Source organism: Vulpes vulpes, chromosome 9, assembly GCF_048418805.1.
Source record: "Vulpes vulpes isolate BD-2025 chromosome 9, VulVul3, whole genome shotgun sequence".
Lineage (NCBI taxonomy): Eukaryota > Metazoa > Chordata > Mammalia > Carnivora > Canidae > Vulpes > Vulpes vulpes.
Window position 1 is genome coordinate 97760600 of NC_132788.1, and position 17284 is coordinate 97777883.

Below are 17284 nucleotides of genomic sequence, written 5' to 3' on the forward strand. Positions count from 1 at the left end.
GCGTACGACCTAACCCTAATCACCCAACTCCAGCTCCATCTCCATTTTTCACATGGGAGACACCTATCTACCCTTCAGAAACTGATGCCCCAACTCTTAAAACTTCTAGAACCCTGAGGCCTCTGTCTAACCCCATGGTAGGAGATTGTGGCTGTAAGCCCAAGCAAAGAAATCTGAGACCAGATACCAAAAACCAAAACCAAGTTACATTTATTGATGGGGCCCACCCCTGCCGTCCAGGGGGAAGGATGTCCCCAAGGAGCCCCCTGGGACAAAATAGAAATGGCGGGTAGGGCCTATAAGGAAAGAACGTCTCTGAGGTCCTTGCGTTTTTTTTGTGTGTGTTTGTTTGTTTTGTCTTTTTTTTTTTTTTTTTTTTTTTTTTTTTTTATAAAATGAGAGTCCTTCGTGCGGGGCCTCCCAGCTGTCCAATCCTTGAACTGGATGGAGTACAGTCACCCAAGGTGTGACCTCAGACCCTCACCCAGCAGACTGCCCAAGCCCCTGGACCTTGGTCCCAGGCAGGGGCACTGGGCAGAAGCCGAGGCCGGCAGTGGGCAAGGGGCTGCTGCCCCATCACACGCTCATGGTCATCCCGGGCGAGTACTGCGGAGAGACGAGGGGGTGGCGCGCGGAGGCGGGCTCAGCTCCGGCCTAGGCTGGGACCCGCCCCCCAGGGGAGAGTGGGGGGCGGGGCGGAGGGAGGGAGGGGAAGAGACAGGTGGTGATGCATGGGGAGGCCGCCCTGGGGTGCGGGTCCCAGAGTGGGGTTGGGACTGGGGGCGGGCTGGTGAGATTAGGGCGGGAGTGGGGGGGGGTAGGGGGAGAGGGGAGGGGAAGGATGCCGCGGCCGCCCCCCCACCTGGCCCGCCGCGGTCACGGTCTTGCTCTGGCCCCCCGGCCGCCCCGCCGGGGCCTGCCCGCCAGGCCCCTCCGGCCCGACGCCGCCGCGGGGGGGGAGTCGACGCAGTCGCTTACGCTTTCGCTCGGGAACGGGTGCAGGAAGGTCCCGGCGGCCGCCATCTCACCGTCGTCCCGCGGGGTGCCCGGGGCGTTGCTCAGGCCGGCCACAGCGCCGGGGGAGCTCTGGGGGCGGCTGCGGTCAGCGCAGTACTCCCCGCCCCGCGCGGCAGGCCCTGCCCACCCCTGCTCGGCCCAACCCGGACTAGGCCTCACAGCCCTAGCCAAGCTCGCACCCCTGCACCCCAGAAGCCCCAGGCCCCGCCCCACGCAGGAGCGCGGCTCCTCACCTTCGGCAACCCGTCCATATCGCCCGAGCCTGCGGACGACACACCGTGGACCGCAGCTCAGATGCGCCTGTGCCAGGCCCATACCAACACCCTCCCCTCCCCCAGCCCCAGGGTCACCCGTACCTCCCCGAACTTGTCCCGCCCTGTCCCTAAGACTTAGCCCACTGGTGCGCCGCTGGGGGTCCCAGATGGAGGGTCCAGACGGGGGTCAGTGATGGCACACTAGGTTTAGTTATTGGAACCTCCTCCCCTACCCCCAATCGCGGCTCCACCAGGGACACCACCAGAGAAACCAGGGAGACGGGCAGGACCAACCACCAGGGGGCGCAAAAGGCCCGTGAGGTAGCGGTGTTGGGGCATTGGGGGGCGGGTGTCTGCGGACGCCCACTCACCCAGGGATCCATTCACATGGTGAGGCTCCATCGCACTCATGGCCGCCATGGGGCCCTCCGGACCAGGACCGAGCGGGAACTGCGGGCGGGGGGGGCAGCGTGGGACTCGAGCCACCCCATCCCCCGCGGGGCCACCGCCTTCCGCAGCCCCCACCCTGTAACCCCTACTCACATTAGCCCTGCCGGCCCCCGGGCCAATGGGGTTCATGATAGTGTACATGTTCTCGCTGGAGTTGGTAGAGTCTAGGGAAGATATTGGTGCATGAGGTGATGGGGGGCGATGAGGGTTTCTCCAGGCAAGCACACCCCTCCCTGGACCCTGCCCAGACTGTAGTACCTCCAGGACTGGGCATGATGGGTGTTCCAGGGGGCCCACCTCCTCCTGGGGGTCCCTGCACAAGGAAGGAGACAGAGCAGGTGAGAAAGAGCCCCCATCTGCCACCCAGCACCCCTGCCCCCTGGCTCAAGTGGCCCAGCCACAGCCTCACTCACCGAGTAGCTGCCGGGGGAGGAGGAGGAATAGGGAATCTGGGGAGAGCGGCAGCCATGAGCAGTCGGCCCACTGCACCCCCACCCTGATAACCCATCCCCCACCCTCCCCTGGCCGGCCAGCCTGCCACTCACCGAGTTTCCACTGGGGCTGGCCCACGGGCCTCGCACTCCAGGGCCCCTGGAAGAGACAGTGGGTGGACCCTGGGGTGGGGCCAGGTGGTGCACAGCCCCCCAACTACACACTCTGTGACATCCCCCCCACCCCATGTGCCCCTCAAACAGGCCCGCAGAGCAGCAGACACTGGCTGAGATGGTAATGGATCCCTGGATGGATTCTGGTTAACCTGCAAATCCCATCCTATCACTCACTGGCCTTTGGGCCTCAGTTTCCCCACCCAACAGCAGAGTAAACCAGCAGAACTGTAGTGCAGACTGAGTCTGCCTCAGCAGAACGAGCCTACGAAGCTGAATGGTGGCCCACATGGGCACACTCCAGGGGTCTCTCTCCGGGCCTTACATGTTCATGGTGGGCAGGCCTGGGCCAGCGAGGGAGTTGGGTGGGGGCCGCATGCCACCTCCATAACTCTGGAAAAGCAAAAGGGCTGTGAGTGCAAGCCAAGGTGTTGGGGGAAGCCCCTGACGTGCACCTCCTCTCCTGGACCCAGCCCTCACCTGGGGTCCAACGCTGGCCATGCCCCGTGGAGGTGTCACTCTCTGCATCGGGCCCATACTTGGATGCCCTGAGGCGGGGACAGAAGGAAGGGGGCTCAGGCCAGTAACACTCCCCCGTGTGCACATGGGTTGGATAGGGGCGGTTCTGCACCAGGAGGTGGCAGGGACATGGAGCTTGGAGCTGGGGTCCTACTGGGTGGGGAGCAGCAGCAGCTGGAGCTTCTGTACTCACCCTGAGCTCGCGGGGAGGGTTCCATGGTGCCAGGGAGGAGGGGCTGGGAGCCAGGGAGGCCCACAGGAGGCTGTGGAGGGGGTGTGGCAGCACTGAGAGTGGGTACCCCCACCCTGGCCCAACTCCTGCCCCCCCTCCCCTCATCCCTCTCTCACCTGACTCGGCATCCGCAGGGTGGGCCGGGGGCCCCCTGGGAACCGCGGTGACATGAAGGGCTGGAAGAGGTGGGCCGGGGATCAGCACCTCCCACCACCCACTCACCCCCCAAAGCTACCCGGTCCCTACGGCACCCGGGCCCCCAGCCTGGACAGCCCCCTCCTCCAGGACCAGCCAGCAAACTGCAGCCAGCCAGTGCCTGGTGCATGAGTGCGGTGGGGCCAGGGGGCTCGAGTTGCTGGGATGTGCGTGTGTGGAGGGACAGGGCGTCATAGGTCCTTACCTGAACATGAGGCCCCATCATGGGGGCGTTGGGGTTGTGGGGGGGCTGCTGGGAGCCGAGGGGGCCCTAGGAGGACAGAACCAGGTGGGTTGGGAGGAGCGAGGTCCACTGAAGCTTCACTGTTTTCTGTGGCCCTGCTGGGCCTGGCCATAAAGGGTGGCCATGAAGGCGGGCACCGGGTGGGCCTGCCCTGTACTTCCCCGAGTGGAAGACAGGGTTTGGGGTGAGGGACCCTAGGGGACCAGTCATGGGCAAGCTGCATGGCTCCGAGAGCCATGCTCTGAGGCCCTTAGCAACCAAGCATGCACAGGCCAACCACATGGAGAGCCGGCCCTCTCCTGCCACGGGCCCAGCCCAAACAACTCACCCTGCCGGCGCCACTGAGACCTGCAAGCAAATAATCCACCTACCCACCTGGCGGGGCCTCTCCCCACATAGCACTCATCCACCCCCATCATCGCCCACACCTGTCACCCTCCAACACATGCCCACTTGAGTTGGAGAATGGGGGTGGGGGGTGGGGCACCAGTCCTGGCTGTACCTGGAAGAATCCGGGTGCCATGGGGCCCGCTGCCATTGCGTCATTGGGGGCCATGCTCCCCATCACAGGACTGGGAGCCGCTACAGCGCTCTGTGAGGGGTGGGAGGAGACCAGGGGGACCAGGTCAGGTCACTTCCTACTTCAGTGTCCCCTCCTCTCGGCAAGCAGCCCACTCCACAGAACAAGGGACCTGGCCCATGTGATCCTCTGCCCCTGTGAGGATGCTTGCAGGCTTCTCTAGATAAAGGAAGAGCAGGCTCCAGGCTCCGCCCTGGTTTTAGCAACCCTAACTCAGCTTCCTCCTGAGATGTGCTGTGTGGACACAGGCTGTGTCCCTCTGCTGTACCCAAGACACTGGAGGTAATCGAGACCCTGCCAGGCACAGTCCACAGCCCAGGAAGGAGGCCAGAGACCTGAGGATCCCACCCTCAAGGAGTCAGTCCCAAGCCAGAGGATTCTGGGGGTCTGAAAATGCCAGGACTCCAGTGAGCATGTGCCTCCTGCATCCGGCACAGGCTTGTTCTTTCCATCGGAACCTCACCTTAGACTAGTGAGAGCATTGTCCCGGATTCCAGGCCCATCCCAACAGGCCCTATGTCCTCCTGGCTGGAAGGCAGGTTAGCTGGACTCCCAGTTGGACACAAGACACCCCAAACACACAAAAATCAATTGGCAGCTTCAAGAGGAAACTCCCTCCCAGAGGGCTCCTCCCTAGAGCTGCTATGCAGACCACTCCCCCTCCTCCTCCAGTAGGGAGTGGAAGGAAGAGCAGGACTACTGGGGTGGGGTCTCCAGGCTCCCAACCACTCTTCAGTTGGAGGAGGGGAGAAGACCGGGTGCTAGACAGGGGAGTTCCCATGTCAGCAGAGGGTGGAGATGCTGGTGGCAGGCCAGAGCTGGCAGGGGGACAGGCTGACAGGCCACTTCCTCTGGTAGGTTCCAAGTCCCAGACCTGTCTGCCTTTGGGAACAGAGCAGGGAGGAGGGAAATGGAGGCCTAGTCTACAGCACAGAGGAAACACATCAAAGGATAGGGAAGGAGGACAACTCTGCAAGGACTGAGTAAAGAGAGTACTTCCCTGGGGGCCCCTTGACTCTTACCTGTCTGGATCATCTATCCCCACTCCACCCCTGACAGGATTCAAGAGGAAGGGTATGGTCTGTGTGGGTCACTGCTATCCCTGGGACTGGCACAAGCTATCACGCAGGGATGCTCAGAAATTTGCGAAACTGTAGCCACTTGGGCTCAGAGGAGTTAAGCATTTTGCCCACAGTCACACAGCATTTCCTGACCCACAGAAGTGGGGAGAGGGTCCCTTGGCTGGGTCAGAGGAGGACCCCTGAAGACATACCCTTCCCCTTGGGTACTGCAAGCTGCCCCCTCTTCCTGCCCCTTCTCAAAGATCAGCCTCTGAAGGACTCCTGCCCAGGCCCCAAGCTGGGCCAGAGGCTTGGGCGGGCATGTCCCGAGGCCTACAGTGATTGAAAACATTCCCAGGGCCCAGCACCAACATTCTGAAAGTCCAAGAGACCCTAAGAGTAAGGGATAGGGACGCCTGGGTGGCTCAGCGGTTGAGTGCCTGCCTTTGGCCCAGGGCATGATCTTGGGGTCCCGGGATTGAGTCCCGCATCGAGATCCCTGCATTGAGCCTGCTTCTCCCTCTGCCTGTGTCTCTGCCTCTCTCTGTGTGTCTCTCAAGAATAAATAAAATCTTGAAAAAAAAAAAAAAAGTAGGGGATAAAGCTCTCACCCTGCCCCCCCAAAACTGCCAGGTTCCCCCTACCTCCATCTCATCCCCTCAACAGACACACAGCCTGACACCTAGAGCAGCTATTCGTGTGTGCCTCAGTGGCTGGAGGAGGTACTTCTGAGCTCTCGGTCTGTCCACTCCCCCCAACCTACCGCAGGGCGGGTGGGAGAGGAGTCCCCCCCCTTTCAAGCCACAACAGGCGCCAGAGCATTTCCTGGTGGGGAAGGGGGGCAGCTGCTCTCTGGGTTGCCTACAAGGTGTGGGGGCAGGGAGAAGATAAGGCACCCCTCAGCCTCTGCAGCTCCCCAACTCTAGGCCCAGAAGGGTTAATACCCGGCGGGCGCACCCTCCCTGGCGGGTGGCCCGAGCTAGACCCCCCACGTCAATCATCCACCCCGGAGACGCCCTGGCCCCTCCCGCGTTGCTATGACGACGGGTTGGGCGCCCGAGCGTTTCCTGGAGACGCTGAGGTCGGCTGTGGAGCCAGGAGGGGCAAACTGAGCCCCCACTCCGAGGCCTTCCCCCCCTACACCCACAGGAGAGGCAAGCACAGCGCTCCCCCCACGTCAGAGCAGCTGCCGGGCAGGATGTGCGCCCGCAGCCTCAGGGAACCCGTCATCCTGGGGCCAGGGCGCTCCCCCTACCCCCGCCCCCCACGCCTGCTGGGCCCACACCAGCTCCCCGATGCACTCCGCTGCCATGGTAACCGGCGCGCTCTCGGGAAGCGCGCCCCCGTCAACGTGAAGAACCCAGTGCTCGCCTTCCTGCCCTCCCCAGAGGGGCCCCGAGAGGCCGCTAGAGGCCACGGCAGGGGTGGGGAGGGAAGGGGGCGCTGCACAGGCTGGGAGGGGCTAAGGCTTGACTGGGAGTGAGTACCCATACGGAGTCACTCCGCAGGCACGCAGCCCCAGACACCCGTGGAGCCCCAGTTCTGACAGGAGAGGGACAGAGAGATGGCACACGGGTAGTGGGACCCGACAGGGACCAACAGTGTGACCCCGGCAACCCTGCACAGCGTATGTTTGCAGAGGGACTGAAACCCCGAAAACCCAGCTCTTGGGAGCTGCACCCCAGCTTTACAGAGGCCTTCGATTGCGCGGTGGGGGAGCCTTAGGTGGGGAGGCGGTGCGTGACCTTGGCCAACTGCAGAGTGAGATGGGGACAGCCGAGCCCGGGAAGCCTGAGGGGGCCCAGTGGGGTGCAGACAAAACGCCAGCTGTAGGAGAGTGGGTGCACCAGGGGGAGGGGAACTCCCAGAGAGCTGCACCACCCCTGGACTCCAGCTGAGCTGCTGCTTTCCCCCACCCCCCCAGTGAGCCCAGAGCCCCCAAGCCCTTCCTGTCCAGCCAGAGACTTCTCTGAGAAGCCAGGGGGCCAAGCCCCACAGCCAGGACCAGGAGGATAAAGGCAGGGGCGGCCATCTGCTCCCCTGACAAGATGCCACCAGCCCTTTCATGTTATCCTCTCTCCTCTCCAGACAGGCCCCTGACTTCCAGTCAACTAGGAGGGAAACTGAGGCCAAAGAGGTAGGGGTCAACAGCCCGTCACCAAAGTCAGGAAGTGTGCCCAGGGCTGGGCCTCTATTGCTCAAGGGTACACATGCCAGTTAGCCAACCTCCCCCTACCACCCCCCCACCCCCCACCCCCACCTGGGTCAGAAAGGCTGGAGTAGGAGGGGACTTGCAGTGGTGGCCCCAACCCCCAACACATACATCCAGCTGGGCAGATGGGAAGGTAGGAGTTCCTGGTTCCCCCAGGGATTCAGATGAAGAGGAGGAGAGGTGCGGGCTGGCCTCAGGAAGGTGCAGGGAAGAGGGGAGCGGGGCTGTGGCTCAGGAGCTGGGTGCAATGGAAGGAGCCTCCCCCACCCTGTGAGTGATCCTAGACTGAGTAGAGGGCACAGGGACTCCCCAGAAGTGGCCAACATCCTAGATCAAACCCCAATGCCAGACCCACCTGCCCACCCAAGCCGGCCTCAGGCCATGCAGGCCCCCAAGGCCACAGGCCCAGAAACCGGCCCATGCCCATGAGCCCTGGGCCGGATCCCTGGGGCAGGGACTCACGTAGTCCTGGAAGGCCTTGGCCTCATTTGAGTGCTCACACGCCTCTCTGCGGTCGGGTGCTGCACAGTACAAGTCCCAGAACACGCTGTGGGCGGCAGGGGTGGGGGGACGATGGTTTCCCCATGCGTCCCCACCCAGCCCCCCTCCATGGCCCACCCTGGCCAGCCCCACACGCACCACCACCAGGAATGCAGGAAGCCTGGGGGCTCCCCCAGCGTAATGTTCTTCTCCCATCGGATCTGCAGGGGAAAGGCAATACAGTGAGGGGGACCGTTGCCCGGCCCTGCCTGACCTCTTCCAACCTGAAGCAGCTCCAGCCCAGCCTGGTGCCTGGGGAGCAGGGAACCAGCAGCCTGAGCAAGGGTGCTGGGCGGGGGATAACTGGGTAAAGGGTGGAGAAGTAGGCACAGATCCTTGGATGCCTAGACAGATGCCCCAACACCAGCCCACGGGCCCTGACCCGGCCCAGCCCTCGGTTCCCTGGGCCAGCAGAGGGACAACGCAACCCCTCCACTGGAGCCCCAATGGGAAGAAGGTGGAGAGGACGCCAGATATGGGGAGTAAGGAAGGGCCCAGCTGGGGCAGGGGGAGCTCTGCCTGGCAAGGCTGGCTTACCTCAGACAGAAAGGTCTGGGCTGACTTCTGGGCACCGACGTGCAGCAGGTACTCGTACACATAGAGCGCCAACCTGCAGGCAGGCAGGGCGGGGGCTGGCTCAGGCTCTCCGGAGCCTGCAGCCATCCCTGCAGCCCCTCTCCAAGAGTCCCTGGGAGAGGCCTCCATAAGCCCTTTGTGACACCAACCCCAGCCTCACTCACTGGCCCCCACTGGTTCCCCAACCCTCCACATCTCTCCCACCCTGATATGATGGCTTCACCAGTTGCTGACCTGCCAACTCCTACATATCCATCAATACCCAACCTGTAGGCCCTTCCTCTAGGCAGCACTCCCAACAGTCCCTGCCCTGACTTGTAAGCCAAATTCTGCTCAGTTTAACAACTCGTAGACCAAGTCCTGGCCCCATTCTGCCAATGATGAGACCCCAGAATAGCCTCTGTCCCTGGGAGGTCTTCTGGCCAGAAGACAGACTCTTGGATGTCACTCCAGACTGGGCCCTGGATGGGATCTCTCAGTGGGTACCCTAGACCATGTGGCCAGGGCTCAATACCTAATTTCCTTCCAGTCTTGTCTGCTAGGGAAAGAAAGGGACCTTCTAGCCTGAAGTCTTCCTCCTCCAGGTGTCCCTGGACCCCCCACTCTCTTTCTCAAGATCAGCACCCATCCACCACTGGTAGCCATGACCTATCTATACCAGCCCTCCAGGGGAAGTCTGGAGAAGTAATGGTAGGTGACGGGCAGGGGGGCCTGCAGTGCCACTCGGCTGCCATGGTACTACCTCGTGGAAACACAGTGCCCAGTACCCCTGGATGCACCAACTTGGCTGCTGCAGGCCCCAAGAACACAGGCCACCTTCCAACCAGCAGTGTCCTCCACAGGCCACAAAGGGAGGCCGGCCCCTCTACACCACCTTCAGAGCCTCTGCATCCTCAGCCCCCATGCCCCCTCTCATCAGTCTTCTCCACCAGCAAGCAGAGAAACAACTTCCTACCTCCTGGGGTCACCCATTTCCCATCCATCCATTTCACAGTTACCAGCCCCTTCCAGTGCTATCCAGGCCCTAGGTAGGGGCTGGGGGAGGGTTGGGTCTAGATCCAAGACTGGGGTGGGGGGGCTCCCCAAGGGCTGGCCTGAGCTGGAAGCCCTTTCAGTACGCCTCCCTGCTCAGCTGGCTACCCTTCCCTGGCTGAGGGCCCCATCCTAAAATAACCCGGCTTTGACTCATGTTCCTGTTCTCTCCCACCTTCCCAGCCAGACTTCTTGATCCTCACATACCCGCCCCCTATCAGATCACCTTCATTCTGCAGCTCCTCTCAGACCTCACTGAGGCAGTTCCAGCCATTCTGTCCTGGCCCCTGCACCCTGCTCCACCCCATGGGTTCTGTCCTTACACTGGATCCCCTTCCTTCACCCATCCATTTTCATTCATTCAACATTAGCCCAGCACCTCTCTGTGCAGTGAACACAAAAGATGCTTGTACCCCTGGAGGCTCCCTGCTTGCAGGGAGACAGGGAAGCAATAGTAGGAAGCAGCTGAGTTCCCTGGTGGGCTGGAAGGTAGTCCGTGCTAGGGAAGGACAAGAGGCGGGCATCGGAGGGACTGGGCAGGATAGCTGTCCCACCTCACACCACACCAAAGGAGCTGTGACAGCCCCCGACAGGGACAGGGTATACAGGGGTATAGCCCATGGTGGACACGCTGCTCCAAGTGTGGGTCTTCCTGAAGACTGGCTGTGGATTCCGCCAAGTCATCACACCCCTCTCAGCCTTCCCAGCCCCGTGACCTCCAGGGTTACCTCCTTTACCTGTCCAACTCACTCCTATCATTCTCTTCCTTCCCAGACACTTCCTGAGCCTTCGAGTAGTCTGCATATGCCAGCCCCGCATCCATCAAAGAAGGAACAAACTCGAAAAGCCAATGGGCTGGAGCAGAGCCAACAGGCACAGACCTACCCACCACCCCACCCCCCAGGCAAGGAGAGAGGCTGAGAGAGGTCTGCCCAGGCCCTCACTCATATTGGGGGTCACTGCAGGAAGCAGCAAAGTCTGGGGGTGAGATGCTTGGAGTTAAGGGAGCGAGATGGGATGGGGATCCAGGTAGGTAGGGGTAAGAATAGGGACAGGGAAGCTGCAGTCTTGCCCTGGGGGCATTCTGGCTGGAAAAGCTTGGACACTGCCAGCCATCAGGTCCTCCCACGTCTCCCCTTGGCCCCCCACCCCGATTGTTCAGTGGTGGTATCTGACCCAGGATGCAGGTCCAGGACCCTAGCCCTGCCTGCTCCCCTCACCCCTCCACTAGCTTAGCCCTTAGGCCTTCACTTCTCTAGGTGGCCTCCTTTCCCTTTTAATGACATCTGCATGCAGCTGCCCATGGGGTGCACCAGCCTGGCCCCCCCAACCTAGGGGTTCACAAGACATCTAATGGCCCAGCCTTAATAGGCTCCCCACCCAGGTTTTTCATCTCCCACCTCCCCTGCCCCCAATGCCCCAAGACCTGACTTGGGTAGTCTGGCCTTGACTCATAAAGGCACATAGGTTTGTGAATATGCACCCATCCATCCCTCTGAGCTCACTGCACTTACAGAATTTAGGGAAAAAAACTTAAGGAAAATGCTCTCTCTTCTACTTTGGAGCCTTCTTCCCGCCTCCTCTACCACACTTGATCCAGGCCACTACCACCTCTTACCTGGATTTCTACAGGGCTCCCCCAAGGGCTGCTTCCTCCCCAGCCCAGCCTCTAGAGTCTACACACACACCCTATAGCACTCCTCCTTCATTCCCTCCAATGCCCCAACACATGCACACTGGGCATCCTCGACCCCAGGGCCATTGCACATGGTGTCCCCCCAGCTGGGGCACTTCCACCTAGAGACCTATACGGTTCAAATATCACCTGTCACAGTCTTCTCTGTCACACCTAACCTCCTTCTTCCCCATCCACCCCCCAATCAGCTTATTTATCTCCTTCTGACACATCTCTCTGCTTAATGCCTGTAGCTCCTTCTGGAATATAGCTTTGGGAGGGCAGGGACTTGGTGTCTTTCATTCACTACTGAGCTTACATACAACAGAGCCCAGGGCATTCTGGGCCCCTAGCTACCCCAAATGAATGAATAAACCAACACTGGGACTCCTTCCTGCAACGTCAGGAGGATTAACACAGGCAGTCTGGTAAGCACCAATAAAAGTTAGCTTAGTATTTTGATGTTAAAGGATTTGGGGTTTTATCCCCAAAGCAAAGAGAAGCCAGAGAAGATTTTAAGTTTTTCTGATTTCTCTTACGTGTTCGTACTTTAATTTTTACCAGGATAGAGTCTCAGGGAAGAATTGTGAGCTGTTTTTGAGTGAAAAATTCCGAAGCCTGGACATCTGGCCATGTTGTTTTGAGACCTTCCAGGTACTACCTCATGCAGGGCTTCCAGCTTGAGATGTCACCGTCCAGGCCCTGATCTCAGTTACAGGGAAGGGCCTGGGCCCTGGATCCAAATCCTGGCATCCCCATCCCTAACCAGGTTGGCAAATGACCTGCAGAACAAAGACGTGCTCACGGGAGGGGTTTCTGCTGTAGGGGGGCAGGTGGATGGAAGGAACGAGTGACCTAGAGGATATGGAGTCCCCAGACCCCAAGTGCTCACAGGAAGAAATGCACACGGGGCTGTTCAGGTGACATGCTGGTACGTCAGAGGCTTGTAGACTACAATATGGCACCACCACTGTAATCACAAAGAACTGTGGTAGGTAATGGATGCTCTGAGCACAGCACAGCATCCTCCTCCCCATTAAAGCCCCTGGACTTGCTGCTGGGGGCTGGGAGAAACCCCCTATCAGAGCCTTGTATCACTCCTCCACAGAGGATTGCTCCAGCCCACACACTTTTCACCCTTCCCCCCACCCCCCAAGGCCAGGCCTTCAGGTATCTCTCACCAGGGTGGTGACCACCCTCCTCACCATCTGCCTGGCAGCCTCCATGCTTGTTACAGCCCTTCTCTCAGCCAGTGGCCAGGGTGATGATCCTCACAAATTCTACCTCTGTCTTCCTCCTCCTCCTGTTCCTTCCCTCTTCTTGGAAGCTCCCCTGTGTCCACTGGCTCTACTTAGCCTCTGGGACTTAGTTCCTTTCCCAAGAACCTCTTGCCCATCTGCCCTTCAAACAAGGCTGCACACAGCCACACCTGGAAGCCCCGCAAGAGCCAGAGCAAACGCAAGGTGATTCCCTCATCTGCTGGGCTAAGGAAGAAACTATCCGCGGTCACATGCCCCATTTCAAACCCAATCCCAGGAACAAACACAAGACACCCAGTGACACCAACCATGGTTGTCATTAACGGAACGGCAGCACTTCACGTTGGCAGAACCTCTGGGGCCACAGGGGAAGGACATAAAGGGGACAAAGGGGCCTTCGACTATCCCAGCCACCTTCGTCCCCTTATTTAAAAAGCCCTGAAACCAAGGACCAAATGCAAGTGCTAGTTAGTTCTGGGTGATAGGTGTCCTCCAGGCTGCCCTGTAGGCTGGGAGTGTTTATTATTGGATCCACCATCCACACACCCAGCAGGTACTCAGTCCATTTCTGGGGCAGGCTGTCCCAGACCTAGAGTAGAGATGAGCAAGAAGTGGGCCCAGGACAGGGACCTGAGAGGGAAGAAGAGGAGGAGGAGGCAGGTCTGTGAGCAGGGAAGAAAAACACAGAAGCAGAGAGCTCAGGACCTGAGCAATGTAACCCCCCCCACACACACACACCCATTTCACGGAGGAGGAAACCGAGGCCCAGAGGCAGGAAGTGGCTGGGGTGGTGGCTGCCTGTGTGGGGTGCTCTACCTGTAGCCTTTCACACAGTCCTTGTGAGAATCTTCCAAGACCGGTTGTCCGTATCTCAGAAACCAATGCTCAAAGCAACCCACGGACCTCTTCGGTGTGCCCACCCCCATCTCCGCCTTCTGAGAGAGCTCTCTGGTTCCCGAGGCCCTGAAACCTCAGCAGATCGCTTCCTCCCCAGGGCCCGGGTACCCCCGCGTATTGAAAGAGGGGACGCGGCCATCTGGTGTCTTCCAAACTTTCTTTAGCACCAGGACCCTATCTCCAAACCAAGGCTCAGAGGGGACCCTCTATAAGAAATGGATGAGCACAGGACAAATCTGGCCATCAAAGGGACTGGGAATGAGACACGATGGGGCCTTTAAACTCCACGTGAGGTGTTTTCGCAGATCCCGGGGTCCTCCCACTGGGAGCCCCACCCAGCTGCCCAGCGCAAGGAGCTGAGGCTAGCACCCTTCAGGCCCTCTCCTCCCTCTAGCTCTTCCTGACAGGCAGGGGTCCCCGACTGGTCAGTCTCGCCCGCCCCGGAAACTTCCCTGGAGAATGTGGGAAACCGCTCAGTGCGCGACCTCGCGCGCACGCGCGACCGCAAACTCGCGCATCCAAGTCTCGACCGTCGGGGAGGTCCCGCTCGGGTCTCTCGCGCCCCCGCAAATGTCGCGACCCCTTGAGCCACTCGGGTCTCCTTAGCCCTCGAGCTTCACGCGCCCCCTCAAATCTCGCAAACCTCAGGTCTCCCGCGCCCCTTCAACTCTCACGACCTCTGGGCTCTCGCGCACCCCCCCAAACCTCACGACTCCTTGCGCCTCTCACGCCCCCGAAGTCTGACGCGCCCCTCAAATCTCGCGAACTCTTAAGCTCCTCACACCCCTCAGATCTAGCGCACTCCCACACGTGTCGCGACCCCTCGAGCCCCCTCGGGCTCGCGCGCCCCTCAAATCTCGCGCCCCTCGGGTCTCGCGCGTCCCCGTAAGTCTCGCGACCCCTCGAGCGCTCGGGCCCCGCACGCCCTGCCCCCGCGCCCACGTGCCCCGCGCGGTGCCCGCCGGCACTGGGGCCCACGGAAGCTGCGCGGCCGCCGAGCCCCTCCCCCGGCTCCCGCGGCCTCGGCCCACCGACTCACTTCTCGCGGGCCTGGCTGTCGGAGGGCACGGCCGAGCCCTTGCCCCCCTTGGCGTACATGCTGCTCCGAGCCGCCGCCACCGCCGCCGCCGCCGGGGCCCACACCTGTCAGGCGGCACCGCGGGCCGCGCTAGCGGTCGCCATAGCTACCCCGCGCCCCGGGCCTCACCGCCCCGAGCCCCGCGCGGGCACCGCGGGCATCGTCCGCGCGGGGGAGCTCCAGACGGCCAAGGCGGCGGCGGCGGCGGCGGCAGCGGCGGCAGCTCCAGCTTCAGCTCCAGCCACGGGTTTTATTTTCTTCCTCTCTTCCCTCAGCGCGGGCTGTTCCGGGAAGCGCGCGCCCCCTCCTCCCGCCGCGCGCGCCCCCGCCCGCCGCCTCCCTGCCGCCCGCGGGCGCCGCTCTTAAAGGGGCGATGGCGGGCGCGCGGATGGGTCCCGCTGTGGGGACCGTGGGCCGGGCGCGCACGCGCAGTGCCCGCCGCGGTGGGAGGGGCGCGGGGACACACACGCAGGCACGGGTGGGGACGGCCACCTGGGGACACACAGCAGGATACAGTTGATCACGGCTACACACACACTCCCCAGTTAGGACCAGCTGCCCAAATTGTACACCCAGGAACATAGCCACACACAGTTGCAGCTACAGTCTCGGACAGCGGACTCTACACACATAAATCCACATAGCTACTTGAACAACCAGTGAGAGTTCCATAAAGCAAAAAGCGGGGTGTATCACCCCGCGGAACTACCCGACCCAACACACACACACACACACACACACAGCTTGAGAGAGAACTACCGCACATACAGCTCACTCAGGGACACACTGTCATACACACAGACGTATACACAGTGGCTCGCAGAACAACAAAACACACCGACCACCATCACATAGACCTATAACCGCAGAGAGACACACGTAAGCTCAGCTGTGCTATAGCTTCCAACAAGCTGTGGAAAGAGCCCATGCAGCTACTTGCAGTCACCCTGGGGCACACCATCGCAGCCTGAACAGGGCTCCACACACAGCCCGGGGGTCTCACAGTGCCATAAATGTGTCAGTGTCACACAGTCACATGGCCTGTAGACACAGCTATACACACACACACAACACACATATGCAACACAAAGACAACCACACAGGGAGTTCCTGGGATACCTGGGCCTCTCCCTGGGAGCCACCCTGCACTGCCCCACAGTCACACCCTGTGTCAATAGTAGTCGGTGGGTGATTGTTGACTGGGCCATTCCTGCTGCCACTTCTTGACTTCTGTGCTGCCACCTGTAAATTGGGTGCAGCCCACATTTAATCACCCCTCTGAAGGAGTCAAGACTACAGGCAGTGGGTAACTCATTTCCCCTCCTGGGGTCCTTCTTCCAGGGAGTGTGAGATGGGGCAGACAGTGAGGTAAGTGTTCCCGGGAGGGGTGGAGGCCTGTGCACTGGACCTACTGGCTGGCAACCAGTAGGGAGAAGCAGTCCAGTTGTGACTCCAGGTCTGGATGTTTCTGTGAATATTTGCCACAGGTGTTCTTTTTTCCTGTACATGACTGCAAGTGTGTGCGTGTGTCTGTGAACACGCAGTTCCTGTGTGAGTGCATGGATACATCATTATGCGAGGGGTGGTGGTCCAGTGAAAGGTTGCTGCCTGAACAACTGGCCCTGGCTCTTCCGAGGTGGTTGTGTCCTTGGCAGTTGTGCGGGGCCAAATAACACCGTCACACGTGTTCACAAATGTGTATGCGTTTGCGTGCATGTGCACATGCCTGTGCCTTCACGCGTGGGTTGATTGCTAGCTCCCTGGGACCTGCGTTGTGTACTCTGGTTTCCTGTGTCGTGTGTGTCTGCGTGTGAGTGTCTAGATGGGAGTACCCTCTCCCACAGCCAGCAGACCCCGTGTTATACCTCCTTTCTTAGAGGCTGCGCCCCGCAGTGGGGATCCCCACCCCTCAGGCCTCCTGGCAGTCGGGAAGTGGGAGCCGCTAGGGTTCCAGACAGGCGGAGAGGAAGGGAAGGGCCAGGCTGGCCCCAGCCCCGCCTCCATCCCGAGGGGCCTCAGCCGGGGTTGGAGGGGGACGCCAGCCCTTCCCACTTCCTGTCCAGCCGGTCGTCCCCTCCCCCAGCTTCCTCTCCCTCTGGGGGCCCCCCCAGCCCGGAGCCGGGGTAGAGGAGGGGCCTGTGCCGCGAGCGAGTGGGGGTGCGGCCGGCGAGCTTCTGTAGGGCCTCTTGCTGGCGACTGCCAGCGCCCCGGACGCCACCAGCGGACGGACGTGGGCCTCCAGGGCACCCTCATCGTAATACCCGCTCCCACCACCGCTCTCCAGCGCTCACTTTCAACGAGACACAGAGAAGGTGTGGCTCACCCAAGTCACACAGCGTATTGGTGACAACTGTGACACCCAGGCCCTGCAGATGCTCCTCCTGCTACCCCGGGCACCCCTTATTTATCTCCCAATGCTCCGTGGCTCCCCAGGTTCTGTGTGCCCTGCGCGGGTCCTTCGCCCTCTCTGAGCCGCCGCTCCTTGAGTCGTTGGGACTCTGCAACCTCCCCACAAACATTTATTGAGCGTCTGCTGGGTGCAGGGACCTGGGGACCCAGCCAGGACGCGTTGCTACTGCTTGCGAAGCAGAGATTCTGCTGGGGAAAGCTGACCGTCAAAAGCTGGCGAGTCAGGATAACCTCAGGGAGCACTACATGCTGGGCAGAGGGAGGGCTTCCCGGGGGAGGAGAGGACCCAGCGACCGCCGGCGAGTGGGCCCGGCTCCCAGAGCAGGGTGGAGGCGAGGGGAGAGGAGGGAGACGGAGGCGCGAGCTGCGAAGGGGGAGGCGCGGCCGGCTGGAGCGCCTAGCGCGGTTCTCATGGCAACCGAGACGGATCTCCAAACACAGCCTCGGTG

At 61.1% G+C, this 17284-nt stretch overlaps 1 protein-coding gene across 11 annotated transcripts; it reads right to left on the bottom strand.

Moving 5' to 3' along the window:
* Nucleotides 1–184: 184 nt before the first annotated feature.
* Nucleotides 185–14834, bottom strand: SSBP4 (single stranded DNA binding protein 4). Of its 11 annotated transcripts, none has more exons than XM_072721190.1 (18): nt 14388–14834; nt 8447–8519; nt 8009–8070; nt 7832–7916; nt 4019–4108; nt 3478–3543; nt 3194–3253; nt 3039–3108; nt 2807–2874; nt 2652–2719; nt 2267–2312; nt 2135–2170; nt 1980–2034; nt 1815–1885; nt 1643–1721; nt 1251–1279; nt 979–1086; nt 185–606 (listed from the first exon to the last, which is right to left on the bottom strand). In XM_072721190.1, exons 1-18 carry the CDS (start codon nt 14444–14446, stop codon nt 577–579), a joined length of 1155 nt encoding a protein of 384 aa, XP_072577291.1. In that variant the 5' UTR covers nt 14447–14834; the 3' UTR covers nt 185–576. The 11 variants fall into 11 exon arrangements, with proteins under 11 accessions (XP_072577291.1, XP_072577292.1, XP_072577294.1 ...); XM_072721191.1 differs by having other exon boundaries at nt 14556–14740; XM_072721186.1 differs by having other exon boundaries at nt 408–606; nt 863–1086.
* Between the last annotated feature and the right edge of the window lie 2450 nt (nt 14835–17284).